Source organism: Molothrus aeneus, chromosome 21, assembly GCF_037042795.1.
Source record: "Molothrus aeneus isolate 106 chromosome 21, BPBGC_Maene_1.0, whole genome shotgun sequence".
Taxonomy (NCBI): Eukaryota; Metazoa; Chordata; class Aves; order Passeriformes; family Icteridae; genus Molothrus; species Molothrus aeneus.
The window spans coordinates 6,119,956-6,147,807 of record NC_089666.1 but is presented as its reverse complement, the minus strand read 5'-3'; the positions used below and the strand labels follow the sequence as shown (position 1 = coordinate 6,147,807).

At 46.2% G+C, this 27,852-nt stretch overlaps 1 protein-coding gene across 2 annotated transcripts in view; it reads right to left on the bottom strand.

Moving 5' to 3' along the window:
- Nucleotides 1-282: 282 nt before the first annotated feature.
- CFAP74 (cilia and flagella associated protein 74) overlaps nt 283-27,852 on the bottom strand; it is a 38,196-nt gene continuing 10,626 nt past the window's right edge. Inside the window, exons 14-39 of one of the 2 annotated variants that reach the window (XM_066564203.1) lie at nt 27,325-27,443; nt 24,594-24,660; nt 24,101-24,190; nt 23,808-23,981; nt 22,893-23,040; nt 21,883-21,995; nt 21,265-21,387; nt 19,573-19,694; nt 16,496-16,624; nt 13,509-13,596; nt 12,993-13,166; nt 11,735-11,868; nt 10,847-11,123; nt 9,280-9,387; nt 8,508-8,674; nt 7,186-7,320; nt 6,673-6,782; nt 6,269-6,324; nt 5,938-6,057; nt 5,630-5,782; nt 5,196-5,325; nt 4,499-4,653; nt 3,550-3,688; nt 2,684-2,805; nt 2,077-2,211; nt 283-814 (exon numbers count right to left, since the gene is read on the bottom strand). In XM_066564203.1, the coding sequence (XP_066420300.1) occupies nt 701-814; nt 2,077-2,211; nt 2,684-2,805; nt 3,550-3,688; nt 4,499-4,653; nt 5,196-5,325; nt 5,630-5,782; nt 5,938-6,057; nt 6,269-6,324; nt 6,673-6,782; nt 7,186-7,320; nt 8,508-8,674; nt 9,280-9,387; nt 10,847-11,123; nt 11,735-11,868; nt 12,993-13,166; nt 13,509-13,596; nt 16,496-16,624; nt 19,573-19,694; nt 21,265-21,387; nt 21,883-21,995; nt 22,893-23,040; nt 23,808-23,981; nt 24,101-24,190; nt 24,594-24,660; nt 27,325-27,443 (3,402 nt within the window). In that variant the 3' untranslated portion in view covers nt 283-700. Of the gene's footprint in view, nt 1,096-2,076; nt 2,212-2,683; nt 2,806-3,549; nt 3,689-4,498; nt 4,654-5,195; nt 5,326-5,629; nt 5,783-5,937; nt 6,058-6,268; nt 6,325-6,672; nt 6,783-7,185; nt 7,321-8,507; nt 8,675-9,279; nt 9,388-10,846; nt 11,124-11,734; nt 11,869-12,992; nt 13,167-13,508; nt 13,597-16,495; nt 16,625-19,572; nt 19,695-21,264; nt 21,388-21,882; nt 21,996-22,892; nt 23,041-23,807; nt 23,982-24,100; nt 24,191-24,593; nt 24,661-27,324; nt 27,444-27,852 lie in introns of both variants that reach the window. The other variant, XM_066564204.1, reaches the window with a different exon arrangement.

The window sequence follows — 27,852 nt, the reverse complement described above, 5'->3', positions numbered from 1 at the left end:
CTTCCTGCTCCCTGCATTCCCCAGCTCTGCTTCCTGAACCAGCTGCTGTTTCCTGACAGAAGTTCCACCTGCAGGGCACTCTGGCTTCCCCAGAACAGCAGGATTCTGCTCTCACCTAGAATTCAGCAGAAGGCAAATATAGAAATACAAAGTTCCTGGACAGCCAGGATCTCTGGCAAGTGTCTGCCCATATCCAGGGAACAGCACAGGAATGTTCCCCCCATTTGATTGTACATTGATTGTACATTGTTAAAGTGACTCCCCAAATGATTTGGAGGAGGCTTGAATAAGAAACTTTATTCTGGTCTTAGAAAAAGTCAAGGCTTTTCCAAATCCTACAAAAAGCATCTGAAATTGGATAAAGATAGAAACTCACTGATGTGGATGTAAACCAGATATTCCTCCTGGTGGAATGGCTTTGGGAGACTTGGGATTAACAGCAGGTGTAGCTGCTTGGGGCCCTCAGGAATTCTTTCCTCTAACACAAAATTATTGTCACAGAGTCAGCTGGAAAGTGAAGCCACTGGCACCAGAGTTTACAGAGAACTTTGGGTGAAACAGAGCAGAAATGTTACATGGCCCTTCCTTCCCACATCCCTGCTGCCCTCACTTATTTGCAACAATCTCAAAATCCTCCCATGTCCCACCAGAGATCTCCCAGCAATGGAACCTCCATCTTCTTTCCCTTTGGCCTGATCCCTCAGGCAGTGGGAGCAGCTGCAGACACAACTCTGGCCATGAGCAGGACTCTGTAGCATTCTGTGATGTCACCTTTCACAGTCAGGAGGGCTGACACCAGAGGGGGGTCACTGGTCTGCAGAGAGAACCACACAGAAACCAACCTGGTCTTCTGGACACAGGAGACACGAGTGGATCACCTTCTGAACTCTGTTTCACATCTTGGTGTTCAGGTACCAGTTATAGCTACAGGTGACAGGTGACAGCCACTGTGCTGGCTCCTCTGTCCCCAAGTGATGCTCCTGCTGCAGCCAGTGAGGTATGACAGTGACTCAGCATCGTGTCCCCACAGAGACTGTCCCCACGTCACAGCCATGGCAGCTGGCACAGCAGCCGCCCCAGAGCGCCCGGGGAGGGCTGGAAGGAAATGGATCCTGTCAGCCCCCAGTGAGTGCTCAGGGTTGAGCAAGAGCAGGGGTTACCAGGGGGCACGATGCAGGCTGGATTCACCCTGCCAGGAACTCTGCTGCCTCTTTCTGCTGTGATGGCAGAAATCTTTTCATTTTGGAACCTGCTACTCATTGTGCCATCCCACACACGGGGAGTCAGTGCCTCCAGTCCCCATGAATGCCCCAGGAGGTGAATCAGGAAGGGCAACCACAGCCCCGTGGAGCTGTTGGGACATCACATCCAACCTCTACAAGGCAGAAGTGGCAGATACAAGGCAGTAGAAGGGAAATGGGGCACCCACCAGCAGCCCTGGGTGACACCCACCAGGAGCTTTGGGTCACACCCCAACAGGAGCTTTGTGTGACACCTGCCAGGAGCTTTGTGTGACACCCTCCAGGAGCCCTGGGTGACACCTACCAGGAGCTTTGGGTCACACCCCAATAGGAGCCCTGTGTGTGACACCTGCCAGGAGCCTGGTGTGACATCCCACCAGGAACCCTGTGTGACACCTGCCAGGAGCTTTGTGTCACACCCCTCCAGGAGCCCGGTGTCACCCCCTCCCTGTGTCACCCCCTCCCTCTGTCACCCCCTCCCTCTGTCACCCCCCTCCCTGTGTCACCCCCTCTCTGTGTCACCCCCTCCCTGTGTGACCCCCTCCCTGTGTCACCCCCTCCGTCACCCCATCCCTGTGTGACCCCCCTCCCTGTGTCACCCCCTCCCTGTGTCACCCCCCTCCCTGTGTCACCCCCTCCGTCACCCCATCCCTGTGTGACCCCCCTCCCTGTGTCACCCCCTCCCTGTGTCACCCCATCCCTGTGTCACCCCCTCCCTGTGTCACCCCCTCCCTGTGTCACCCCCCTCCCTGTGTCACCCCCCTCCCTGTGTCACCCCCTCCCTGTGTCACCCCCCCAGCAGCAGCGCTGTGTCACAGCGGTGTCGCAGGCTCACCTGCAGGTCGGCAGGTGGCACCCACGAGACGCCGATGCGCTTGAGCTGCCCGCGCTCCAGGGCTCCCTTGGCCCCGTCCAGCTCGAAGCCTGCCCGGGGCAGCTCGGGGCCGCTGTCCAGGCTGAACTCCACGGCCTGGCACGGACACGGCGCTGTCACAGCCGGGCTGCAGGGGCTGCCCTGCCCCAACTGCCCCTTGAAATCCAGCTACCCACTGTGACAGTCCCTGTGTCACCCTGTCACCAAATACTCCATTGAAATAACAGACCTGTAATTCAGTTCTGGGCTCAGAGTTCCACATTCCACAGAATTGAGGAAGAAAACTGCTAAATTAAGTTTGTTGCTGACTTAGTATGATAATGCTAATTCCTTATATTAGCCCCTGAAAAATAAGCTTTTCAAACACTGTGCTTTTATAATATCAAATTCATTAGAAACTCTGAAAGCTGCTTTTTTAATTTATGAATTTGTGAATTTTGGACAGAAGGAACGAGCAGCCCTTTTTATGAATTTGTGAATTTTGGACAGAAGGAACGAGCAGTCCTTTGCACACTGCCAGGATCCCACACAGCACCTGGCACAAACCTGCAGGTTTTATCACCCTCACCTTCTTGGCTGCCAGCTGAGGACTTTGAATGGCCCCCACGGTGATCTCTGCCCTGGCTGGCTCTGCTGAGCCCTCCACAAACTCCAGGAGCAGGAGAAGGGACCTCACAGCTTCTTGTGGCCCTAAACAAACAGCAACCAGGTCAACTCTGAGGCAGTCAAACTGAGCCTTTGGCCTTTTGGAACCAACAGAAACTGCAGCAGGATGGCTCAAAACAAAGTGATGTGGTACCTCAGGAGCTGGCACAGACAAAGAGATCCTTTCACAGAAAAGGAGGGTTTGGATAATTTGCAATTGCAAAGTGCAATTATTACTTGTTTATCAAGTTCCAGGCTGGTTTTCTAGCCCATGGCACACACCTCTGTGTATTTTATTCCTACTTACGTGTGTGTGCCTGGACTTATTTACAGCTCCGGAGTCAGGAGCTGTTTGCATCCTGTCCCATGAAATTAAGGAAGAGTAACTTCAAACCCCCAGAAGTTTCATAACAGGACAAACAGGAGGATCCAGGGTATGTGATTATATATGAAATAATTTCTTAAACATTTAATACACCTCAGAGAAATGGCAGAAAGCAAATGCATCTTAATTCTTCATAGTAGTATTACATTATAATCATTTTTTCAAAGAAGCTGCAGAGGTAGAAGATCATCATTAAGACAAAACTGCATCCAAACGAAGAGAAAAACTTTCCTTAAGAGAAACTTTCGTAGTATTTTTGTGTATTATGAATATATGTAAAATAATGCTTTTTTTTTCTGATTCTGGAAAAAAATTGCCTTAAATTTCCTTTTTTCTTAAAGGAAGAGGAACATTCCCATGTCTGGTCCCTCCCTATTCCATAGTAAACAGTGGTGGCACTTTACCTTTTTCCAGGGCTTCCTGTGGCGCCACAGGTGAGGTCACAGCCAAGGACTCCACGGGCACATCCAGGGGCACTCCCCCCTCCACAAACATGAGGTGATCCCGGGCTGCCCCCTTCAGCTGGATCTCGTGGGCTGTGTGCTGGGTGAGACAGCAAATCCCGGCTGCAGGTGACAGCTCAGGTCACCTGAACAACAGCAGCACCAGGAAATGGTGGCGGCATCACCTCCCACCTGAACGATCCCAGTGATCCTGGGCTCTAACGCAGGAATTCTGCACCTGCCCTGGGCATTTCTGTTTTAAACAGCCAGGGAAATGTGCCTCAGGAGGGCACTGCACAAACCATTTATACACAAACCACTAAAAGAGGCAAAACCTTTCTGTCGCCAAACTGGCTCAAGTGTCCGTTCACCCTCAGTTTATGCCCCGTGCATTCCCAACTGCAGCCCCACAGTTTGCAAGGGCAGCAGCAGCTCTCGCTCAGCCCAGCCCGTCTGCAGTGCTGCTGCTGGGCTTTAGTGGTCACTCTGCACCAACTTTTGGCGTCCTGGCAGGGGCCCAGCGCTGCCCGCGGCGCGGCCACCTGCGCCTCCGGCCGGAGCATCCCGGGCAGCGCCGCAGATGGAAGCTGGCACCGAGCGGCTGCAGGAGCCGCTCCCCGGTGCTGCTGCTCCTGCCGGGCCCTGCCGGGCAGGTGGAGCCCCCCTCTCCCCTCTGCTCGGCCACTCAATGCTCCCTGCAGGAGCCCCTTGGAGCTGCGCTCAGCTCCTGTCCCCTCCCGACGGTGCCGTGGGGTGGCAGTGACAGGGATGGACCCCACATCACTGTTTTTATCGATTACTAACTGAATATCTAATCCTGAAAAATGTCAGAGGGCCCCAAACGTGCCCTTTCCTCCCTACATCAGTTCATGCAATATTTAGACTGTTTTCATAATCCTGATTGTCTCACCTTGCCAAAGAGCAGAACCTTGAGACGGTCGGAGTAGTAGAGACTTTCATGATCAGGACTGAAGGTGACCACAAAATCCTGGCTCATCCCAGCCTCAATTTTTCCTTCTGTTGGAGAGACCCTGAACACACTGAAGCCATTATAGTTCTGTGTTCCTGGTAAATAAAAATGAGGATACAGATAAGAAAGGAGGACAGCTCCATTTTACTTCTTCATAAATTTTAAACCCATTTAATTTTTGTTGGAACAGCAAATAAATAAGAGCTGATACATGGCTTTGCAGCAAAACAGGGTGTTAGGAACACCAGAAAAATCCATCCACCCATCAGTTTGATGCATTAATCTCCAGAGGAACTGAAGCAGCATCACCAACCCTTCCTATATTCTGACGTGTTTTTACAGATCTGGACATCTTTAAATGTAATCTTTAATGTACAATTACTGTGTGGGTTTATTTAGATTTAAACACTAAGATCTCCTTACTTGTGGGTATTTGCTCAGGCTGCATAAATTTACAGCTCCCCATATTGAAAGAATTACTACAGCTCCTACTGGGGAGCAAAATGAAGTCTTTAATTTCAGGGCTGTGATGCCCCAGGTCTGACAGTTGTGTGCATCTAAGAGGACACAGTGACGCTGCTTTACACCTCCTGAGTCTTTAGCAGAGGAAAAAGAGGAAAGAATTAAAGGAATTTACCAACAATCTCAGTTCTCTGCAGAGAGGATGTGAGAAAGGAGGGGATTTTCTGCCGGTCTCTGTCCCGTGTTGGTGAAAGCGACTCCAGTTGTACAGAGAACAGCAGGGTCATGCTGGAAGTGTTCTTTATCTGGGGACATTCATTCACACAACAGCATTGGCATGAAGGAAATTGACTCTCAGGCCTGTAAGATCCATCGTTTGCAAAGTGGCTGAATTTATTTTGCTGCATTAGTGCAGCTCTGTGTCCCCAAATGCCACCAGAGGCACAATCAGTGCTGCCCATAACGTGCCACACCAACCCCCCCTCTGCATGAAATCCTGGGCTTTGGTCATTGACACACTTGGACAGAAGCTGGGAGGAGACAGTTTGTCTTGTGTTCCTCCTCCCAGGAACTCCTGCTGTGCTCTGCAGCTCAGCTCAGAGGCCTTACCTGCACTGTGGCAGTCGCTGTGTCCCTGGCCATGACGTATCCCATGTCCAGCACCTCTCCCACGGAGCACTCAGTGCTTGGCACCACCCCGTGCCCAGACAGGGGCAGGCTCAGGTTGGTCTGTGCCACCTGGATGTCCAGAGTCTCCAGGAACTGCCCAGAGGGTGCCTGGGTTAGTCCATCTGCTCAGGGGACCCCCACCCCTCCAGCTGACCCCCCAAGGGACCATCCCAGAACTGAGACAAGATCCAAATGTGGGGTAGGGAACTTTGTCTCTCCTCTCCACTGCCCTTGTATCTTTTACTCACCCATTTATCCTCACTTGGACAAAAAGAGATGATGAGGGGTTTATTTTCACCTGGCTCAAGGGTTCCAACTGCTCTGACCAACAGGAAGGGGCCATTGGGATTCAGAACTGAGAATCCCAGCTAGGACAGTGCAACTCAAGGAAAAACATTTATAAAGATTGAGAAAAAAGATAGGAGAATATATTCTACATATTGTTTATATGTCTTTGGTCTGAACTAAACATCTAAAAGCTTTTGAGAGATCAATAACTCAAGAGAGAAGATGAGCTGGTGCTTTAGTGTCCAGCAGTTCCTCCTGAAGGCTGAGCTCATGTGCTCCAGACAAGGATACCTCCAGCTTCCCTGGGGAGATGTTTTCTATTGTAATTCTCTTCATCATTCTGTGGCCTGCAAGGAATGAAAACACTTCCCAAAGTGAGGATGCTCATCCCTCCCATTCCTCCCCCTTACTCGTGCTCCTGTCTGAGCCAGACTCATCCCAGGCCTATGGCTAAGGCACCACTCAAAGCTCACCAAAATGCTTTCAGATTGGGCCAGTCACTTCTGGAGCTTCCAGGTCCTTGTTTGGGGATCAGATCTGCTCTTCCATGGGCCTCAACTGGCCAAAGACTCCTTATTTTCCACCTAAATACCACTAAGGGCTAATTTCTATCCTGACTTTTGAAAATGCAAAACTGCTGGGAAGAACTCACTGTCAGAGAGAAACAACTCCAAACCAGAATTCAAACTCCATACCTACAGAAACGTCCCCAAAATTGGCCACGTTGATCCCAGAGTCAGACATGATCAGAACAGGAGGGGCCACAGCAGGGCAGTGCAGCTCCAGGTACAAGGTGTTGTGAGGGCTGCAGAGAGAGCAAAGGCAGCTGGGCAATGAAAGGGCAGAGCTGGCAATGAAAGGGCAGAGCTGGCAATGAAAGGGCAGAGCTCTGGCAGCACAGACACACCAACCACTGCCAGGGACCTGCTCCTGTCCCAGGCTGTGACAGCACAGCACGGGGCTGGGTGACCGACTGTGCCTGAGCAGACATGAGCTACAGCTGCCTCAAAGTGTTCACACAATTATTTCTTCAGCTGCTTTGATATTCATGTGTTTGATTCTTATCCAACTGGTGGGCTGGGAGCATGAGTTTCTACCACTGAGCTATGAAGTAATTAAGAGCAGAAAACAAATTTCTCCCCCAAATGAATAAATCAGCAAGCCCACCATTTCTCCCTCACATCTCTGGGTTATGCAGCTGCACCCACCTGCAGGTTAAGCTCCCAGAGCCCTCCTCTCCACTGGCATGGCCACTTGCAACAGAGCATGGGATGATGTATTTGTTGAAACTCCCTCTGAAACGCCTGGTCAGGGAAGCCTGGGCTGCCCTGTAAGCATCAGAACTAGAGAATCCAGGAATAGGAATTATCTCAGTGAGTGAGAGAGCAAAAAAACATCAAATAAATATCTGCTGAGCTGTTTGTGATTATTGTTTCTTAGTCACACATTCAAAATGGAATGTAACAGTGAAATTAAATGACTGTCAGTAATGGACCACCCTACAACGTGGTTGGCTTTTGTTGCCAAAAGAGAATAAAAATGAAGAAGCCAGATGACAAATGTTACACCAAAGATTGCAAAAACCTCAATACAATTTCCTTTGGTTGAATACTTCAAGTATTTCAGTGTCTTCCAGTAGTTCTACATCATTTCAGTGACATGTAAACACACAGGATCATATTCCTCTAATGCAGTCTGTAGGCAATACTCCTAAAATAGGGAATTTTTTTACAATCTCTGCTGAAAGTGTTAAAAAATTATAATTAATGGATTGCAATGAACATGGGATTTTAGTAAAGATGTCAAAACATCCAGCACAGCCAAATGCCTGTTGCTTCAGTGTGTATTTACTTCTAAATACTTCCAGATTCCTGAGCCTGGGCAGAAGTGTGGTCTGAGAAGCTGAATTACCTGCTCTACAAGGGCCCTCAAGTATCAGATTTTGCATGTGAGTGTCCCAAGCTGCAGGCAGCACTGCTGTTGATGCTGACTCTCCCTGAGGTGCTCACACTGCACAGGGACTGCTTCAAATGCACATTTCCAGCAGCATTTCCCTGCCAGCACTGATGCTGACCATGACTAATGTGCTGGACTGTGTAAGCCCTGAGATTAAAACCAGAAATTCCTCTCTGCCATGGGTTTGGGCCATCAGCTGGTTCTGTAGCTGTGCTCACAAGAGGTTTCTTTGAGGAGTTCCTGTTGGTCCCCCAGCTGAGCTTTGCTGCTGCCCTTTCCATAAACCCCTGAGTGTTGGCTCAGCCCCCCCTGCACGGCCCCAGCTCCTGCTCCCTGACAGATTCTTTGAAGTCTTCAATCCTTCTGATGCATAAAGGGATTCTTTGCCTCACATGAGAGGCTACAGCTGTGTGGCTCACAAGCAGCACTAATTTTGGAAACAGCCTCTGCAACACAGCTGAAGCTGTTCCCTCTCCAGTTTGCTTTCTTGTCTACCTACAGCTTTAGTAGATTTATTAAACTACTTCTAAAGAGAATGCTGTCTGTGTAGTACAAGATGCTTCTGTTGACTTACTCAGGCTTTAACTCTTCTGGTTTTGGCTCTTCAGGGCCATGTACAGAAGCCAGGCTTTTCCTGCTTCCAGTCCTTCCTCTGGAGATGGAAACGCTCGATTTATTTTGCTCTTTCTTTGAATCTTTCTTCTTTTTGCCCACTGGAGACTGAGGGGGATCACTGGGGATCTGACCAAGACAGGAATGAGCAAAGACACAGGGCAAGGAGGTGACACAGAGCAGGGGACAGGGGATAGCAGGATGATGGTGACAGCCCACAGACACAGTAGCTATTACAGACAAATTTCCTATAGTGTAAAATTTAAAAATTAGGTTGCAATGGAGATATTTTACTCCCTCTTAGAATAAGAGGTCTCCTCTTGGAGCAGATGAGTATCTCATGGGAATTTTACCTGTTTATCTCCCAATCCAAGACAACCACAGGTGCTCACATAAATTACCTGACCTAGGGGTTGCATATAAAGTACATGGATGCTGTAAATCTTCAGGAAGTTTAGAAGCTTTTTCTTTTCTTTTTTTTTTTTAAGAGTATTTCAGTTGGCAATAAAACCCTCTAGGAATAATTGTGAGCACAAAATTAAATTATTGCTCAGTGAACAGGCCACACACTGAGTGCACAGTCACACTCTCATCCTTCATAGGCAGGTCCCCCATGGACCACAAGCTTGGGCTTCATTAATATGCAAATAATTTTATGATAAAAATATCATCCAGAGAAACAGCTCTCTGGAAGTGGCAGACCAGCAGCATGTGCTGTTCTTAGCATTCCTTACTTGTGCTGCTGCCTCTGGCACAGCTGCTGTGCTGAGCCTCCGTGCTGCCTCCTCCCTGACGCGCTGCTCCGACAGCGCCGGCCTGAAGGACACTCGGATGGAGCTTTTCTGGGAACGTGAGAGCACACACAGCAGATGTCAGAACCCAGGACATCCCTCTGGCTGCCCTGGAGAGCTCCAGCCCCTGCCCAGGGGGCTCAGAGACCCTGGCACAGAGCCCCAGACCCCTGTGCTTTGATTTAGCCCTTGGAAAAAACACAATCACCAACCTTTATATGAAGAATTACAAGCCATGAAAGTTTAAGTAGAATGATAGTGGATTTATCACAGGGTGAAAATTAGATTTTTGGGGTTTTTAGAATGGGGGTTCAGGGGGTAAGATGGAGGGATCTGGTCATGTCCAGCCTTTCTCCTTCTTCTTCTTGGCCTCCATCTTCTGCTGTGATGGTGGCACTTTTGGATTGGTTTAGAGCAGAAGCTCAGTGTCTGACACAGGTGATGGGTATTGGGAAGGAATTGTAAATATTGTACACAAAGTTTTTAGTATAAAAAGATAACACCAGAGTGCCTCTGTCTGACCTGCTGAGCAGACCTTGGCAGGGCAGGAGAAAGAATTTTATAGATGAGAAACAATGAACAACCTTGAGACTGAGAACTGAAGAGCTCTGACTCCTTCTTTGACTGTTGAGCTGGGAAAAGAGACTTTGTGGCACACCTTGGGGTCCCTGTGAGCAGCAGAGATTCTGAGAAGGGGTCAGGGCACAGCTCAGCCCAGGCACCTGGGACACCTGCAGAGCCCCACAGGAGCACACCCAGGTCACCTCTGCTCAGAGGGAGTCACAGCATCCTCAGGGTAAGGGCACTTGCAGCATTTTTGGAAGTCCAGGATGTTGCAGTGGGCTGGGTTTACATGGGCAATACTTTGATATTTAAACATTCTCCACATAAATCACAGTGACAACACTGGGGACAGAGCACTCCTGTCACAGACATACTTTATGAAAAATCCTTTCCTTGGGATTTTTTCTCCTGAGAAGCCAAGAGGACTCAGAAACAAAATGTAACCAATGGTTATCTGCTGCTGGAATGCAACAGGTGCATCTGGGATTGGTCTCATGTGGTTGTTTCTAATTAATGGCCAATCACAGTCCAGCTCTCTTGGACTGTCTGGTCAGTCACAAATCTTTGTTATCATTCTTATTCTATTCTTTGCTAGCTTTCTGATGAAATCTTTTCTTCTATTCTTTTAGTATAGTTTTAATATAATATATATATATATATATCATAAAATAATAAATCAAGCCTTCTGAAACATGGAGTGAACATTCTCATCTCTTCTCTGGTCCTGGGACCCCTGTGAAATCCACCACACCCTCCCATAAGGCATTAGCCAGATTTGGTGCTGAACCCTCCTGCCTGATTTAAAACATTCTTTTAAACAATACAAAATATTCCAGCTATTCTAACAACAACTGATGTTTTGAGCTGTGTTTACAAGTGACAGCCTTTGTAAGGATGCAGATGATCAAAGGTTTGGCAGAACACCCAACACTTCAAGTGAATTTACCTGCCCAGGCAGCACAGTTCCCACAGAAGGTGTGATGGTCACAGGACAGTCCTGGGGCACGTGGAATTCAAAGGAACTGGGGCCAACAGGGCCAGGGCTGCCAGTGCCAATCCGTGGCACAGGGTGGGTCAGGGGGTTCCCATCCACGTGGGAATTGAGCACATCCAGAGTGGCTGAAGACACCGAGTTCAGGGCTGTAGCAGCAAACTGAACCAAGGAATGAGACAATTCAAGAGGTGGGTGGACTCCAACTGCTTTGCATGACAGCTTGAATTGTCTAAAAATAAACACATGATAAATTGTCTCAGCATAAAATAGTGTCTTAATCAGCCCGGAAAATAGGGAGCTAATCCTGTAGTCCCTATTTAAGCAGAATTTCAAGCTTGCAATGGGAATTTTGCCTAAAGATGAACAATAATACTATCTATTTTTAATGCACAATTGGCCAGAGTCCCTGCTTGAATTCTTCCTCTGTGAACTTCTGGAAATACATCCAGTCAAATCAAAGTTTATGCCATCATTATTGCAGAAGCAATGGCTTAAAGCATAGAGCATTTTTACCAGAAAGAATCCCTTCAGTAATTGTGCTGAAAAAGCAGCAGAGCACTGCAGGTTGAGCGGCTGGAGCTTTGGTGTGGGACAAGGATAAACTTCAGAGGGGTGGGAAAAGTCACCTCAGTGAAGGCAGATGTGAAAAGCAAGGATGAAAGGATGAAACCAACAGGCACTGAGCAACTTCTGCAACTGCAGAATTCCCACCTGCCCCAGGTGCTCATCCCAGCCTCACCTCCCCAGGGCAGGCAGGGATTCAGTCTCTGAGCTGGGTCAGCAGTGGGAGCCCAGTGAAATTCAGATTTTAGCTTCCCTGCTGTCCATCCATGAACACACCTGTTGATCTCTGTCCTGCAGGTGAGCTCAAAGCTGTACTCCTTTGCCTTGGTGGCTTTAAAGATTATGTCCAGTGTCAGGCTTTCCAGGGGAAGAATAATTCCAAATCCATCATTGGGTTGAACTTCAACAAACTTCAAAATGGCAGGATAAGAAATTGTTAATTAAATTATCAGTTTACTAATAAATTAAATAAGACATTACTGGCAAGATTTAAAAAAAAAATTGTTATTAAATGTGGAACTGTCAGGAAAAGAGAAACCTTCCAGGGAGAAGTTTTTGTCTGAGTCAGTGCCCAGAGTCTGAGGGGCAGATTTCTCATCTCAAAGTAACTCAGATTTCAGGAGAATCCCTTCCCCAGCTTCTTCCCATCTGTGGAAATCACCTTGCTCTAATGTTTATTAACTCTTCATAGAAAACTGAATGAAATATGGTAAAAATCCCAGCAGTTGCCCCACACCTTCGAGAGCTGATTCCTGTCTGAGGCAGGGACAGGAGCAGTTGCACACCCACAGCTGGGCAGTGCTTTGTGCTTGAGCTGAAGATGATTCTAGAAAGTCTCCCCAGCACACTTCAAGCTCCTCAGGAAACACATCCTGGGTAGTAAAGCTCTCATGAAGCTCAGGTTAACAATTTCTTTCAGCTACTCCTTGATTTTAATCCCTAAGCCAGCTGAGAACAGGACAGTGCCCAATTAACTGCCAGGTTCCTCCAGCTCTGATGCCAACATTTCACACTGTGATCACCTCACCCTGCTCTATGGAGCTGGAAGAACAAATTTCCTCCAAAAAATTATTCAGGAGACCCAGCCCACATGAACCCAGCAGCTCCTGTGATGAAATTTGTGCTTCCACATCAACTTCCAACCACTCAGAAAGTGCCCAGGCGTGGCTTAGGGTGGTTCCCAAGGAGCACTTTAAAGGGAAGCCTTTGGGAATTTGGTGCAAAGTGGGCACATTCCACAGCCACAGCCCCAAGCCAGTTTTATTTAGGGGTAAAAGTGTCCCAGCTGTTCTTTTAGGAGATCTCTTGGTGTAAAACCCCTGGAATTCTGATAGCAAAAGGTGAGGAACAGGGGTTTGCACTGAGGGGCAGATGCAGAGGGAGATTGACACACTCCAGGACAGAACTCCAGAGCAGGATTCCCGTGGGGCTGCAAGAACCAGTCATGATTTATTTACACTCACACTGAACACGTTCCCATGACACTGAAATCTATTTTGACAGCAGAGGGGGTGTGTGTGGGATAAGTCCATACCTCTGGCAGTCCCACAAATCCAAACTCCTGTGGCAAGATGGATCTGTTTGTTAGGGTGACATTTGCCTGCACAGCTTCATAGATCGTGCAGTACCCAAAGCTGATCTGTGCTGGGCTGATTTCCAAATCAGAAGTAGTAACAATGGCATGGACAGTAAAATTAATTTTTTTAGCCTGGAACAAATGCAAGAGAACAGGATAAAAACTCCATCTGTGGGTTGCAAGGACAGGATTTAAATGAAATGTCATCCAAAAGGAAAAGTGCAAGAAAAAGTTCCTCTGTTCCTTGACAGTTACATGAGATCAGCACTGAGGAGAAAGGATCAAACTTCCTATATTGCAAATATGAGACAAGAAAAAAAATCAAATCTATATCAGCACTTCAAGCATCTTTATTATCACAGAGCCTCAATTAGTAAAGAACTAATCTAAAATTAGGTATCATAAAGTGAAAATTCACTAAAATAATTTACATAAATTGTCAGTCTGATAATCAACAACACAAAAATCCCTGACCTTGTCCACGATCAGGATTGTCACTGGGGCCTCCAGGATTCCTGTCTCTGCATTGAAATAACTCCCTGCATCTTCAGGAAGGGACTGCCTGAAAACCCAAAAGTACAGATCCAGTCAGTGCCATTGAAACGTTCTGACTATTTTCTCACTAAGGGATATAATGAACTTTGGATGGATTATGTATGAACAGAAAGAAAAACAAACTGAATCCTGTTACTTAAGGTCTGAAAGTTTTATTATTCACAGCTTTTAGTCTTCATTTAATTGTCCTCAGGTTGGAGGATTCACCTGGTTAAGTATCAACTCCAGTTCTTCACTGAAGGGAATTCTCAATAAAAATCTGCTTTTCTCTTAGAGAAAATGGAAAAAGAATGGTGGAAGAATATGCCAATCAAAAATTAGTGACCAGTGAAGTCCCACTTCCTGACCAGGGGAAAGAAGATGCAGTCAGGTCAAGAATATTCTGGATTTTTCCCAGATTTCCCTCAGCCTGGCAGTCCCAGGCAAGGCTCTGAGCAGGAGGGCATGGGTTGCAAGGCAGTGAAGTCAGAATGATTGACCTTGTACAGTTATATTGGATTTTTTTTTGTTTTTAAAGACAGGATTTTGGACACACACAGGATTTTAAGGGCAATCACAGAGGTCAGCATCCATTTATCCTTTTTTTTTTTTAAATGCCACCCAGTCATTTAAAATTCTGAAAAATTAAAAGCTTACTCTCTAATCAGAATCTAAAGCCTGCGCATCTTTGCTGCAGCCCCAGCACGCCACCAACCCAGCCCAGGCAGTGGCTCCCTCCGGCCACTGAGGTTCATGATCAGCCTGAGGCAGAACCCTTTGTATCCCAAAGCAGAGATATAAAATGAACAAACCTGGAGCCCAGCAGTGCCTGGTCCCCACCCAGCCTTAGAATTGCTAAGGAATATGCAGGTTTTCTGTAGGTGAGGCATCTTGCTGTCATGAGCTCCATTCCAGAGCTTCAAGCCAAGACAATACAAACCTGGAGCATTTTTAGCTCTGCTGCTCTATTTATATCTCAGAGCACCAGAGTGAGCTGCTTCCTCTTCTTGGGTCTCCACAGTGCTCATGTTCTACTACTACTCATGGAATTGCCTGCAACTCTTTAATGTATTGTTAAAGAATAAAAATAACACCCACTCAGTCACCATGGTGATCCAAAATCTCGCTGTTATTTTGCAATAAGGGCGATGTTTAAAGATGTTGGGAAGTTCTTTACACATTGAACTGAGGTTAAGTGCAAGGGAGGAGTGGAGCATCAGCTTTTACTTTGTCACAGGACATCTGAATAGCAGAAGAAATTAATCTATTTCATAATAATCCAGAGGGGGAAGAAAATACTTATAACTGTATGGACACAGGGATGGACTCTAAATTAGATGCTGTACCTTGGGGAAAACGTCCTGGAATCCTTCAGAAAGTTCTATGAAAATGGCACAATTAAAGAGAAGCACAAAAGACAAATCAAATTTAGATTGCCAGGACTAGTTCCAAATGCAGGGAACTACAGGATGTAGTGTTTGGGAATTCTGAAAGGCAGCAGAGCAGAGAATTTGCCTTCAACTGAACAGGAAATGTTGGCTTTGAGCTCCCAGGAGCTGGGTTTGGGAACACCTGCCCAAGAATGTCTGTGTGCACAGAACACTCAGGAGAACTTCCCAGGCCTTGAGGCAGCTCCTGCTCCCTCAGCACTGCTGAGTGGGGGGTTCTCTTCCCTCTGTGTCACTTGTAACGCAGCTGCTCTATTAATAGAGCTCCCAATGGCAGCTCACTGCCAGCCCTGAGGGAAATGTGGCACTGGCTCAGTGCTGAGGAGCTCCCAGCACTCCCCCTGCACCGGGGCTTTAAAATCATCTGTACCCTCAAACAGCCACATACTTATGTCGTGTGTCAGAAATGCCTTAATCTCATCAAATCTCCTTTCTGAAGCTTCCCCATTTTTAAAGGAAGATTAAGGTTCTAAATCCAAGCTCTGTCTCCATCCCCTCAGAGAGGGAATGGTGCCTCACAGCAGCTGAGGTTCAGGAACTGGAATGTGTCACCATGTTACTGCTGTTGTAATCTGATGGGATTTGAGATGCTGCAAGAACTGTAAATACTCTCAGTTCTTTGAATACAAACCTGGTGACAATTTTGCAGTCAGGATAGAATCCAGAGGTGCTGAGCACATCTTTGAGAATCCAAACACACATCCCTGGGACTGAGAACCCACATCAAAGAAGCAGCAGGTTTGCAGCAGCAATCAAAGCCAAAGACACTGAATTCCATATGTCATTAATTATTTTTAGAAAAGAAATGTCCTGCTGAATTCTTTAGGATGGCAATGATGAGGTAAATAAAATGAACAGTGGCCAATGGGAGCTCTGGTATTTAAATTTTTAGAAACTGGAATTGTTTCCTATCCCTGAGCTATGTTTGTATTTGTAGATGTTTTGTAAAATGGAGAAACAAAGCTTGCTGTGTTAAAGCTTTTAGCATCAGGAGATGTTACATAAAACACCATGTGAAATTCATTCAATACCTTCATCATTTGGAGAAAAATGTACCTGGGGAGGAGAGATATGGACAGGAAGCCCAACCACTCTCACCTTAATTAGCAAGCACAGGAGTTCTTGTCCAGAAATTATTTAATCAGTGATCCATGAAGCAGCCACCTGCCTCAACAGCCTCCCTCCTGGCCAGGAATAGCTTCCCACAGCACAGAGCAGCCTAGCAGGAACGGAGAGCTCGGAGCGTCACGGCGCTGCTGCCGCCACAGGGGGAGCATTGCCTCACGGCCCTGGCAGCCAAGCTCATTTCCTCCTGGAGCATCTGGCAGCTTCCAGGGGGACAGGGCGAGAGCAGACCTGCACTGCAGCAGCACCGTGAGCTCCAGCCCGGACAGCAGGAGGGAACAAGCACCCTGCTCAGCTCTTCCACTGCCACTGGCGGAAATCCTGAAAGATTGGAGTTGGATTGATGTTGGTTACCTGGGCAGGAACTTGAGCTGGGCACTGAAGGATGACTGGGCCTGGATGTAGCCTGTTTTTGGAAGCAGCTCCATGTGCTTGCTCAGTTCTCTGCACACCTCAAACTTCAAACGCAGCGTGGTTGTTGCTCTGCAAACACATCAGACGTGCTCAGGTGCCTTTGAGGCCACTTCAGTGACTCTGGAGTCTGCCCCCTCCTGCCCCCACCCCTGCACTGTAATCAGAACAATCCCAAGCTTCCTTTGAAAATGATGGGCATGGAAAACTGCCACAGCAAGCTCACACAGTTGTGTTCTCTTTTAAGTACAGAAAACAGGACTTGGAAGTTCGGTAACAAACCCAGCTGTAGCAAACAGCGCTCAAAGTGATCCAAAGAGAAATGTCAGAGCTCAGCACAGCTCAGCCAGGTCAGGGGCAGTCAAAGCCAAGCTGTTGTGAAATATCAGCTGATTATTTGTCTAACATGCACTGGCTCTATCAGGATCAATAGGATGACTGAACCTTGGTGATTTCAGATGTGACCTGTCCTCCACCAGCAGAGATCCTGCAGGGCTGGGAGTCACAGAGTGCCTGAGCTGCTCCTGCCAGCCCCTCTGCTAAACCTTGGGATCAATTTGCCCTGGGAATGGCACACTGGAGACCAGGAATCCTCAGCCTGTCTACTGAATTCTGGCCCTATCACAGCACAGCAGCAGCCATGGACCATCCCCTGCTTTGGAATTTTATGCCTAAGTGCAAAATTGCCGAGCAATTTACAAATATTTCAGCTTGTCATTCTCCTTCCCCTGGACTGGTTTCCAAGCTGTCAGGCCAGATGGTCTCCTCTAAATCAACAGCTACAGCAAGTGGGGCTGGGAGCCTGCAATGATTTCTGACTGTTGACAATCTAAGAGAATTATATACTACTTCATTAAATCAGAGCAGATTATAACCTGCTGAAGAAATGACTTTTTAAAATTATTTATATTGAACACAGTTCTGATAAGACACTTTCACCCTTTATGCTGCTTATTTTTGCTGCCTGATTACCACAGTCTCTTCTTGACCAGAAAAAAACCCAAACAACTAAAACCCAGAACAAAACCAATATTAGCAATATTTTACATTCCAGTTCCAGAGGTATCTGACTCTCTTGGAAACTTTATCTTCCCCTACAAGTCACAGGCAGGCTCCAGGAGGAATCCTCCTGCTGACACACCAAGGGAAGTGTCAGGAGCCCCTGGAGGGAGAATCTGCTCAGGCCACAACAGAAGGATGGAATCAATCCACTTTTGCAGGATAAAAAGTTGACACACTGTATTTCTGCACATGAAATACACTGAATTTCAGCCCACCTAAAATTAGGTATAACATAATTTTTCCTAATTATGGAAATTGGGTGATAAATCAAAGCCTTGACTTGCCAAGGTGCTAAGGACAGGCTACTACATATTAAGTGCTCTTAATTTAGTGAAACCTGGCAAAGGATCAGCAGGATTTTTCCCTCAGTGAAGAAGTTTTGCCCTAAGCAATTTGACAGCTTCTATCTTTGAGATCCCCTTGAACTCTTAAGTTTCATTAGGAGAGTTATTCTGTTTCTACACTTATAAGTTTTATCCCTGGGTTATCTAGACCAAGTAAAATCACTTACATAACAACTTGTGCTTGTCATATCTGTAAGCTGAATTTCTGAGATAACAGCTTTACTCATTTCTTTCCAACTGTGAAGAATCTCTGCAGTCTGTAATTCTGGTAAGAGGTTTAGAATGGATGCCTTCCATAGAACCAATCTCTCCCCCACCCTCCCACAAACCCACCCCAATCCTATTGAAATAGACTCTAAGAAATGCAAATTGTTAAAATAAGAATTCCATAGTGACTGCATTAGGTGGAGGGAAGACACCCAGCACCTGAAGACAATTAAATGTTCCCATAAGAACTTTTAATAGCAGGAAATCTCCAGAAGCCAAGGAGCTGGAATATTCCCTTCATATCCCAGTGCAAACAGAAGCAGTCCTCAGATGTGACTGACTTGGACTCTGAAACACCCAGGTATTTCCCCTGTCACTCAGTGTCTGCTCACTCTCTGTGTAATCACAGGGATCTGTCCTTGCAGTGGAGACCTTAATGCCCCCATGGGTCAGGAAAAGCTGCACCTTTCCCATTTCAGAGTGAATGCAAAAGGACTGACATGATCTACCCAGCATCTAATTCCAGGTCTGGAAAGACTCTCATGAAACTGGTTTCCAGATCCTAAGTCCCCCCAGGACTTTAATTGAACACAAAATAGCTGAGAAACAACAAAATATTCCTACATAAAAATCCCTGGCTGAATCAGCCTAATGTGCAGCTAATTTTAGATCCATTTATCTCCCTAAATGTTTAGTGAGCAAATTCCACATGAGGAACCTGTGGATTTGCTGTTCCCTAGGGCTTCCCAGCTCTCCCCAGGAACAGGAACAACTCTGGGAATCTGGCAGGGCTGGGGAGGTCTGTGGCTACCCCATAGCCAGGGCTGGTGTTGGGACTCTGGCTTAGCAGGATGCCCACATTTTCCAGAGCTCAGAGGGCTCAGAGGATGTGCCCCTGCAGTGCCAGGGCCAGGGGCAGTGTCAGGGGCAGCCATGGCAGCTCACCCACAGTGCCAGGGGCAGTGCCAGGGCCAGGGGCAGTGCCAGGGACACCCATGGCAGCTCACCCACAGTGCTAGGGGCAGTGCCAGGGCCAGGGGCAGTGTCAGGGGCAGCCATGGCAGCTCACCCACAGTGCCAGGGGCAGTGCCAGGGGCAGGGGCAGTGCCAGGGACACCCATGGCAGCTCACCCACAGTGCCAGGGGCAGTGCCAGGGGCACCTAGGGCAGCTCAGCTGCAGTGCCAGGGGCAGGGGCAGTGCCAGGGACACCCATGGCAGCTCACCCACAGTGCCAGGGGCAGTGCCAGGGGTACCAGGGCAGCCCACCCACAGTGCCAGGGACACCCATGGCAGCTCACCCACAGTGCCAGAGGCACCCAGGGCAGCTCACCCACAGTGCCAGGGGCAGTGCCAGGGGCACCCATGGCAGCTCACCCACAGTGCCAGGGGTACCAGGGCAGCTCACCTGCTGCACACCTCCACGCTGTCCTGGTACAGCCGCCCGTACAGGCAGATCCTGAGGTCCACGTTGGGCTGGGGCACCCAGATGGGCACATCCACAGAAACTCCAATGGCACTGAAGCTCAGCTGGCAGGCAGCAATGGCAGGGGATTAGTTCTGTCAGCCTCACATTCTTACTGACTTACAGCAAGGATTTCTGCTATAAACTCAGCTGACTAAAATATTTTATTATTTGTAGTGCAACAGGTTCTTTAATGAGGCAGACCTAGAAAAATCATTTGCAAAGTAAACCCAAGATGTTACAGTGCCCCAGCAGAGAGACACAATTATACTTTGGGTTGGATTCCTTGACAGGGAACATGAAAGAAGAGCATCTGCCCATGATATTGAAAAGAAGTATTTAAAGTGCCTTTAGCTGAAGTGGATGGGCCCCAGTCCAGGCTCCCCTGGGGCTGCAGCTCATCCAGGCAGCACAGAAATGCAGGGATTGCAGCACAGAGATGCAGGGATGGCAGCACAGAAATGCAGGGATTGCAGCACAGAAATGCAGGAGAGGCAGCACAGAAATGCAGGGATGGCAGCACAGAAATGCAGGGATTGCAGCACAGAGATGCAGGGATGGCAGCACAGAAATGCAGGGATGGCAGCACAGAAATGCAGGGATGGCAGCACAGAAATGCAGGGATTGCAGCACAGAAATGCAGGGATGGCAGCACAGAAATGCAGGGATTGCAGCACAGAAATGCAGGGATGGCAGCACAGAAATGCAGGGATTGCAGCACAGAAATGCAGGGATGGCAGCACAGAGATGCAGGGATGGCAGCACAGAAATGCAGGGATGGCAGCACAGAAATGCAGGAGAGGCAGCACAGAAATGCAGGAGAGGCAGCACAGAAATGCAGGGATGGCAGCACAGAAATGCAGGGATGGCAGCACAGAAATGCAGGAGAGGCAGCACAGAAATGCAGGGATGGCAGCACAGAAATGCAGGGATGGCAGCACAGAAATGCAGGAGAGGCAGCACAGAAATGCAGGAGAGGCAGCACAGAAATGCAGGGATGGCAGCACAGAAATGCAGGGATGGCAGCACAGAAATGCAGGGATGGCAGCACAGAAATGCAGGGATGGCAGCACAGGGCTGTGCTCCCTGCAGTGCCCAGGCCTGGCACCAGGGCCCACAGAGCCTCAGCAGGATCTGCAGCTCCTTCTGCAGCTCCAGGGACAGCCAAGACTGGTGCTGAGCTGCTGGAAGTTTGTCTTTCATTTTTGGCAAGCTTCTGTGAACTGTTCCAAGCAGAATTTGGCTTCCAATAAAATTTAGAATCACAATATGCTGAAGTGGTAACTAAAGTTGTCATCTCTTCCAGCTTTCACACATCAGCTTCACTACTGCCTGCTAAATAATTCCAATTCTGATAGATCAGAAAGAAAATAAACTAGGTGGGTTGGGAATAAGGGAGAATATTTCCCCATTTATTTCCAGGACATGAGATGTTTTCCAATAGGATGTCTGATAAAATGGGAATATCAGGATTATTTGCATAGAAATTAGGAGAATTAGCAGGTTTAATAAACATCCTGCATCAGAAATAAGAGCTATGACTCCCATAAAACTACCTAACACATAATTCTTGAGAAGAGCACAAATGAGAAGATTTTAAACTATTTCACACATGGTTTGAAGCAGGTCACTCACTGGTTTGCAGTCTGGGTTGTCAAACAGGATCACAAACTCTGCCCTCACGGCCCCAGGGACAGCTGGGACAAACAGGACTGGGATTTTCACTGAGCTGAAGGGTCCAATCTCACCCTCAGTCACCTGAGAAACAACAGTGAAACTCTAGAAATTGCACTGAAATAAAGAGGCTGTAGATACTCACTGTACACACACTCTACTACACCTGGTTTGTAACTCAACTGAACTCTCTGTGCACAGGAAAAATCAGAATCAGAACAATAAAATGGCTCAAATCTGACATTTCCCAGAAATTCTTCCTGCCCTTTCTTGTGTGTTGTCATCAGACTTTGTTTAACCACAGAACCACATAGCAGAAAAAATGAATTAATTGTGGCAAATGTGAATTGCCACAAAAAGTTCTACGTTAAAAGGTTTTAACATTTTTTAGGACAAAAGGTTAAACCTTTTGTCGCTATAGATCAAAAGAAAGGGAGAAAGTGTGCTGTGATTTCATTTTGAGAATTAACTGTGATACAGTGATCTCCAGTGGATTTGGAATGACCATGAACTTGAGCAATTTATTCAATGTAGGCTCAGCCTAGTGAGACCTTGTCTGGATCTCAGGACATTCATTACCTTTCCAAGCATAATTTCAATTGGTATTTTGTCAGGAGAAAGTTCCATTAAATTATCTGCATTGTCTGTGTCCAGATCTGACCTGGTATTTAATTCTCCTTGACCAAGTTCTTCTGGGGAAAGAAACAAACACAAAACAAAATAAAATGCTGGATGTGTCCATCAAAACCAACATCCAACAAAGCACAAGTACATTAATTTGAGTCAATATTGCAAATCCAGGCATGTATAGGCATGATGGGCAAATTGGAATGTCTGGAAGGAAATATTTGTTTGGCCATCCAGCTTTAGTCTAGTTTGGAATTCTATCAGAGCCTTCCACTGAGTATCAACATGAATGGCTCAAAAATACAGACTCAGCTGGAGTGGGGATGGCATTCAAGAGCAATTTCAGTGGGATAAAGGAATGCAGCCAGAAGGACCTGCAAAAACCACCCACAACCTTTCCATGGAACTTTCAGCTTCCTGAAATTGGAATGATCAGTATTGGGAAGAAATTTAAAGAACATAGATAAGAAGCAAATTAAGAAAGTCTTTCTTCTACAAGACTGGATTTTATTAAGCACATAGTAAACATTAGGAATGAGATGGAAAATGTCTGAGGAGGTTCATCCTTCTGCTTCCTTGTTCCTAGAATTACAGACTATAAAAATAAACCTGTCATGTGGATTGCTATTCTGAGAAGTGGGGATTCAGTTGCTGAGACAGGGATGATGTTAACAATTTTGCAATTTCTGAAGCTGGTTGGGTTCTGTGTTCTTCTGAGTCTGAATTGTTGATCACTAATGAGCAGTGAGGTTCTCTGCTGCTTTTGATATAATGGTGTCAAGACATTATTTTTAGTCATTTTCCGTGAGGCAGCACACAAGGAAATATAACATTACTGCTGCAGTGATGAGCTCTTCATTTACTGAGTAACTTTGCAAACTGAGCTGCTCAGTTCTTCCCAGAGATGACAGAGCTAAACTTGGCCTGGGGAGTGCAGGGCTGTGTTCAAAGCATCACCTCACCTGTGGCACTGCTTCTCCTGGGCTCCTGGGCTGCACAGGGGGTCAGCCCCTCCCTGGGCCCAGCACAGCTCTGCTTTGGATCCCCAGCTGCCACGGGGCCTGGGCTGCCTTCCTCTTCCTCCTCAGGCTCACTGGGATGTTCAGTGACCTGTTAGGAAACACAGAGAGGGATTTTCTCCCATGGCTGCTCCTCTGCCTTGCACCAGCTCCGGTTCTACCCAGCAAAAGTTTTATGCAAATCAGATTTGTGTTTTCTTGCAACAGTTCTGTGTCATAAATGGAGAAATGTGTTGCACTTTCCAAGAACTGCACATTCTACAAGACCTTTATCAATGAGCAGATTGAATTTTTTGCTGGCTGCCCCAAACAGGTAAATAATGTAACAGGAACAGTGCAGTGTAGTGCCAGTTACTTTACAATTAACAAAACCAACATTTTTCTAGTGGAAACCCAGGCAGTTTTATGTCAAAACTAAGTCTGGTGAAACCAGCCCTCTCTTTATCACACCCCTCACTTGATTGCTAGTTTTGCAGCAGTTCACATGTTTCTGCCTTCCACGAGTTGAGATTTTTAATGACTCTGTCAGAATCTCCTCTTTTAACTGAAGTATTTTCTCCTAATTGTCATGAATGTGGAGAAAATAGGAATCGTGACATAAATTACTAAAATACTTCCAAAAATCAGCATTGCTGGTTTCCCCATGCCTCACAGGATAATTGCTTTTGCCTTCCAACATTTGGGTCTACCAGATTATATTTATACCCACCCAAATGTACTAAAGGTTGGAGCAGATGATCTTCCCAAGTCCCTTCTGACCTGAGCTGCTTTGTGACTCTGCACAGAGACTGCACAACTCCAGCACACTTCCCAAAGCAGAACATTTCTATTCCTTTGGGGAAGTGCTTTGGAACCCACCACTATTGCAGGAGCAGCTTTTACTGTTGCTCTGAGGGTACTTGTGGCACCTGCTGACGTCCACACTCGGAATCTGGCTCCCAAAGCCCCGCTGTTTGTCAGGCTGATGGGCCGTGAAATTGTCTCTCCCACCACCAGGCTGCCAAAGTCAATGAGCTCCTTATCCAGAGCCAGCTGGGAGAAAAGAAACCATTAATTACCACTGGCCTACATAGCACTAATGTCAATGAAGTGAGCATCAGCTTTTTAGAATAATAATTATATTATCTACATGCTTAAAAGAAGTCTCTTACCATGCAGGTTTTGACTGTGCATTTCAGTGGAACAGAAAAAGAACCTGTCTGGGCCATAAACATGACTGCTCCTTCCAGCCCCTTATTTATCTAGAAAACAAAACAGAAAAAAAACCCCTCAGTAATTTCAGAAGATTTAGTCTGATGAAAAATATTTTCACTCATTCTTTGAGTACCATATTAAAATGTGTCTTTACTGATTCCATGTTTCCACTTTAAAACAGTCTTTGTGACAGCTTGGTTAACTTGAGCTGGGCAAGATTATAAATATTTGGAAACTTGCTCTCATTTGGAGGCATTTTTCCAAACATGCCCTCAGAATTTGCTTTATGACAATTTATCAGAGCTTGAACATGCACACAGCTGTCCATGTGCAACAGTAGCTCTGCTAAAAATGTAGGGTTTTTTCTTGTTAACAGTTAAGAAATTCAATTAATGATGGTTTTAATCACAATAGTGGCCTATACTAGGATTCTCCTCACTGTGCACTTACCATTGGCTTAAATGTTACCAGGAATTCACAGGACATCCCAGAAGACATTTTGCCAGGTGGGTCAAAACTATGGAGATAATTAAAATAAAACTCCAGATTAAAGCTGTGGATGGAACACCCAGCTCCTGCTCTGGTAACAATGGCAGATTGCTTTTTGTTCCCCCCCTCACTTGGACTAATTATCAGAAAAGTCAGAATGAGTGACAGATTAATGAAAGGCTCCAGAACCCTGCTGCAACTGGGAAACAACAAAGGCTGATTCTTTATTAAGGTTTGATTCAGAAAGACTCAAAGTGCTTTTAAAAGGCAAGACAGGGACTGCAGCCAAGGAGGTGAAGCTGAGGCTCAAAACCAGCAAGAAGAGGTGGAACTGCCCAGTCAGACAATTAGGAAGCAACTTCTCCCATTATCCATTTTAATGTTGCTCTGTAACATCTCCCCTGTCCAAACACAAAATGAAGAGGAAAAACCCAAGAAGGGAGCTGCAGATGATTAGAGAATGTGCTGCTTGTTGCCAGCTGTATCAAAATGATCTGAATAGAATCTGCCACTCATTTCATGGTCTGTGTGAGGCAGGGAAAATGCCCATCACAAGACATCTCACAGCTGCACTGTAAATGAAATTACTGAGGCACTCCTGGAGCCTGGCAGAGGAGCCAGAGGAGATAAGGAAGTGTTGTCAGCCATGGGAGCCCCTAAGCCAAGGCAGACATGGAGCACTCGCCCTTCACAGCTTTATCAAAACAAAATTAAACTCAAACCAAAGCAAAATGAAACTTTTTCAGAAAGGAAAACACTTCAGAATTCGGGAGCTTAAAATGTGAACAGGGAATAAGCACCTGCATGATCTTCTGAACAGAACCCTGGCACTTTCTCCTGAGGAGGACTCTAAGGAATGGTTCTTTATTTCAAATGTTACCTTGGTAAAGCAGTTCTGATTCAGAGCACAAAGTGTCAGACACAGAAACACACACAGAACCACTCTGCTAAGGAGAGGCTCCATGGGTGTAATACTGCTCATTTCAAGCACTGGAATACAGCTTTTTATCAGCAAATCCAGTCCTGTCACTGCTAACAGCTCTCAAGTGCTGTGTCTGTAAATACCTGTGCACTGACTTCAAGGACAGTGACACCATGACAGTGTAGATGTGCTGGGTATTTTCAAAATACTTGGCAAAACTATTCTGTAACAAACAATTCATGTCTGATTCTACCTGAGATAAGCTTCATAGAGATCAGTGTCCACAGGTCTGTGCTCTGCTGATTAATAACATGAAAATGGAGAATAAAATCTTAGATTATTTTTGCTAGCTATCCTGCTGGCAAATGTATGGGTAACCACTTGAATTTTAAAAAGTTAATTAATTTATCAGACATTGAAAAATCATTCACAACTCTTGCTATTTGGAGAGTACTTTGAAAGGCAATTACAGCAAGGAAAGACTTAGGCCTTTCAAAAAGCATTGTTTAATTTTTGGTGAAAAACCAGAGGTGCTGATTTACCATATGCAATTGTCCAGCATACTAAATGAGAGAAAAAAATCAGTCTTTGAGAGCAGGAAACCCTCATTTTGTCGGATTAGCAGCTTCAGGCTTTGTCACAGAAATTAGACACGTGTAAGTGGGTCAAAATTAGATCCACACACGTGATTTTGAACCAGCCAGGAGCTACACATGGAGCAGAGCAGGTTTAGGAGCTGAAGGGCTCTGCTCAATCATCCACCTCCAGCAGGCTGGGAATGAAGTGCTCCACATCTCTGGAGCAGCTGGATCCAGACTTTAGAGCTCTCCAGGGATGTTGTTCAGTCAAGAACTCTCTGTTCACAATCCTGGGACTCTTGTGGGGACAAAGTGGGCAAAGAATGGCTTCACCTTGGAGCATCCTGTCCTTATCAGACAATGCAGAAATTCCAGGTGTGGTTTATCCCCACAAGGACAGTGGGCAGAGAGCTGGGAAAGGAGCTCTGGACTATGGACTCACTCACAGTGGTGAAACAACTCCTTTATTCACTGGGGTGTCATTAAAGTGTCCCACAGGTGCCTTCTCCAGGCCAGCAGAAGGGTTGAAACCTGAATTTTCTCTGTAAGCCAAAGGAATTCACCTCCATGTCTCCTATTTGTCCATAAGCTTCACTTACACACGGGAACTTCAGCATTTTTTCACTTTTAGAATTTCACAGAATTTCAGTTAAATAAATTCTTTTCACAACTTCATTTTTTAGAGAAATACTACTTTTCACAACTTGCCTTTTATGCATTTAAAGGCCCAGTCCAGCTCCAGAGAGAGCTGGTGCCTGAATTCTTAAAAAGAAACATTTGTGGATATCTCCTTTTGTTTATTTATAAACAGTGAGATAAAATTATCAATATAGTTAAACTGAGATTAATTTGCAATCTCCCAAGTAAGCACAGTGCTTCATTACATAACCTGGCAGCAGGATTACAGGAATAGATTGATGGGAAAGACCACAGGATTGCAATTTAAGTGTTCTTTGCTCTGAGATTGATTTCCTTTATTTCATCAGTTTTTTTCCCTTCCTTTTTTGTTGAATTAAACTGTGTTTATCTCAAGTCACAAGTTTGACTTTTTCCCCCCATCCCACTGAGGAGGGAGTGAGGAGCTGCTCTCTGCAGGGTTAACCCATGACAATCAGAAATTTCAGCTGCTGCAGAATTGGGTTCCAGCTCTTGTGGTACAAAGGTAAAACAAGTCTGCAGTGAATTTACTTACTGAACACTGATGGAGTCCTTGAGACATTCACTGATTCCCACCAGCCTGCAGTAATTCACACTGTAGGATGTGTTTGTCAAAATTATCTTCTTTTTGTAGATCTGACCGACATCAAAATCCTTGGAATGCCAAACATACCAGGTGAGTGTCAGAGACATGGTGTTCATGGTCTAAGTGAGTTATTAACAGTTCTGTTAACCAACTGAAATTTGCCTGCATGGGAGTCCCCACTTCTTTAAGGCCATTAGTTTACAGTAATAATGTATTTACAAACAATAGACAAGTATCAGTCATGCTGCCCTTCAAAAAACACACAACACAATCCAACAGAAGGTTTCATCATCTGCTCACCTTTCTGACACTATTTAAACTCCCCTAAGAAAAGGAAGTATTTTACAGTTTGATAGTAAAAGAAGTAATTTATTTAATCTATCACTTAACAAAGAGATTGTTGGAGAAAAAGGCAAGAGCTGTTTCAAATTTCACTACAAACCTATTGAAGGCTGCAACAGATTTTTGATCAAGACA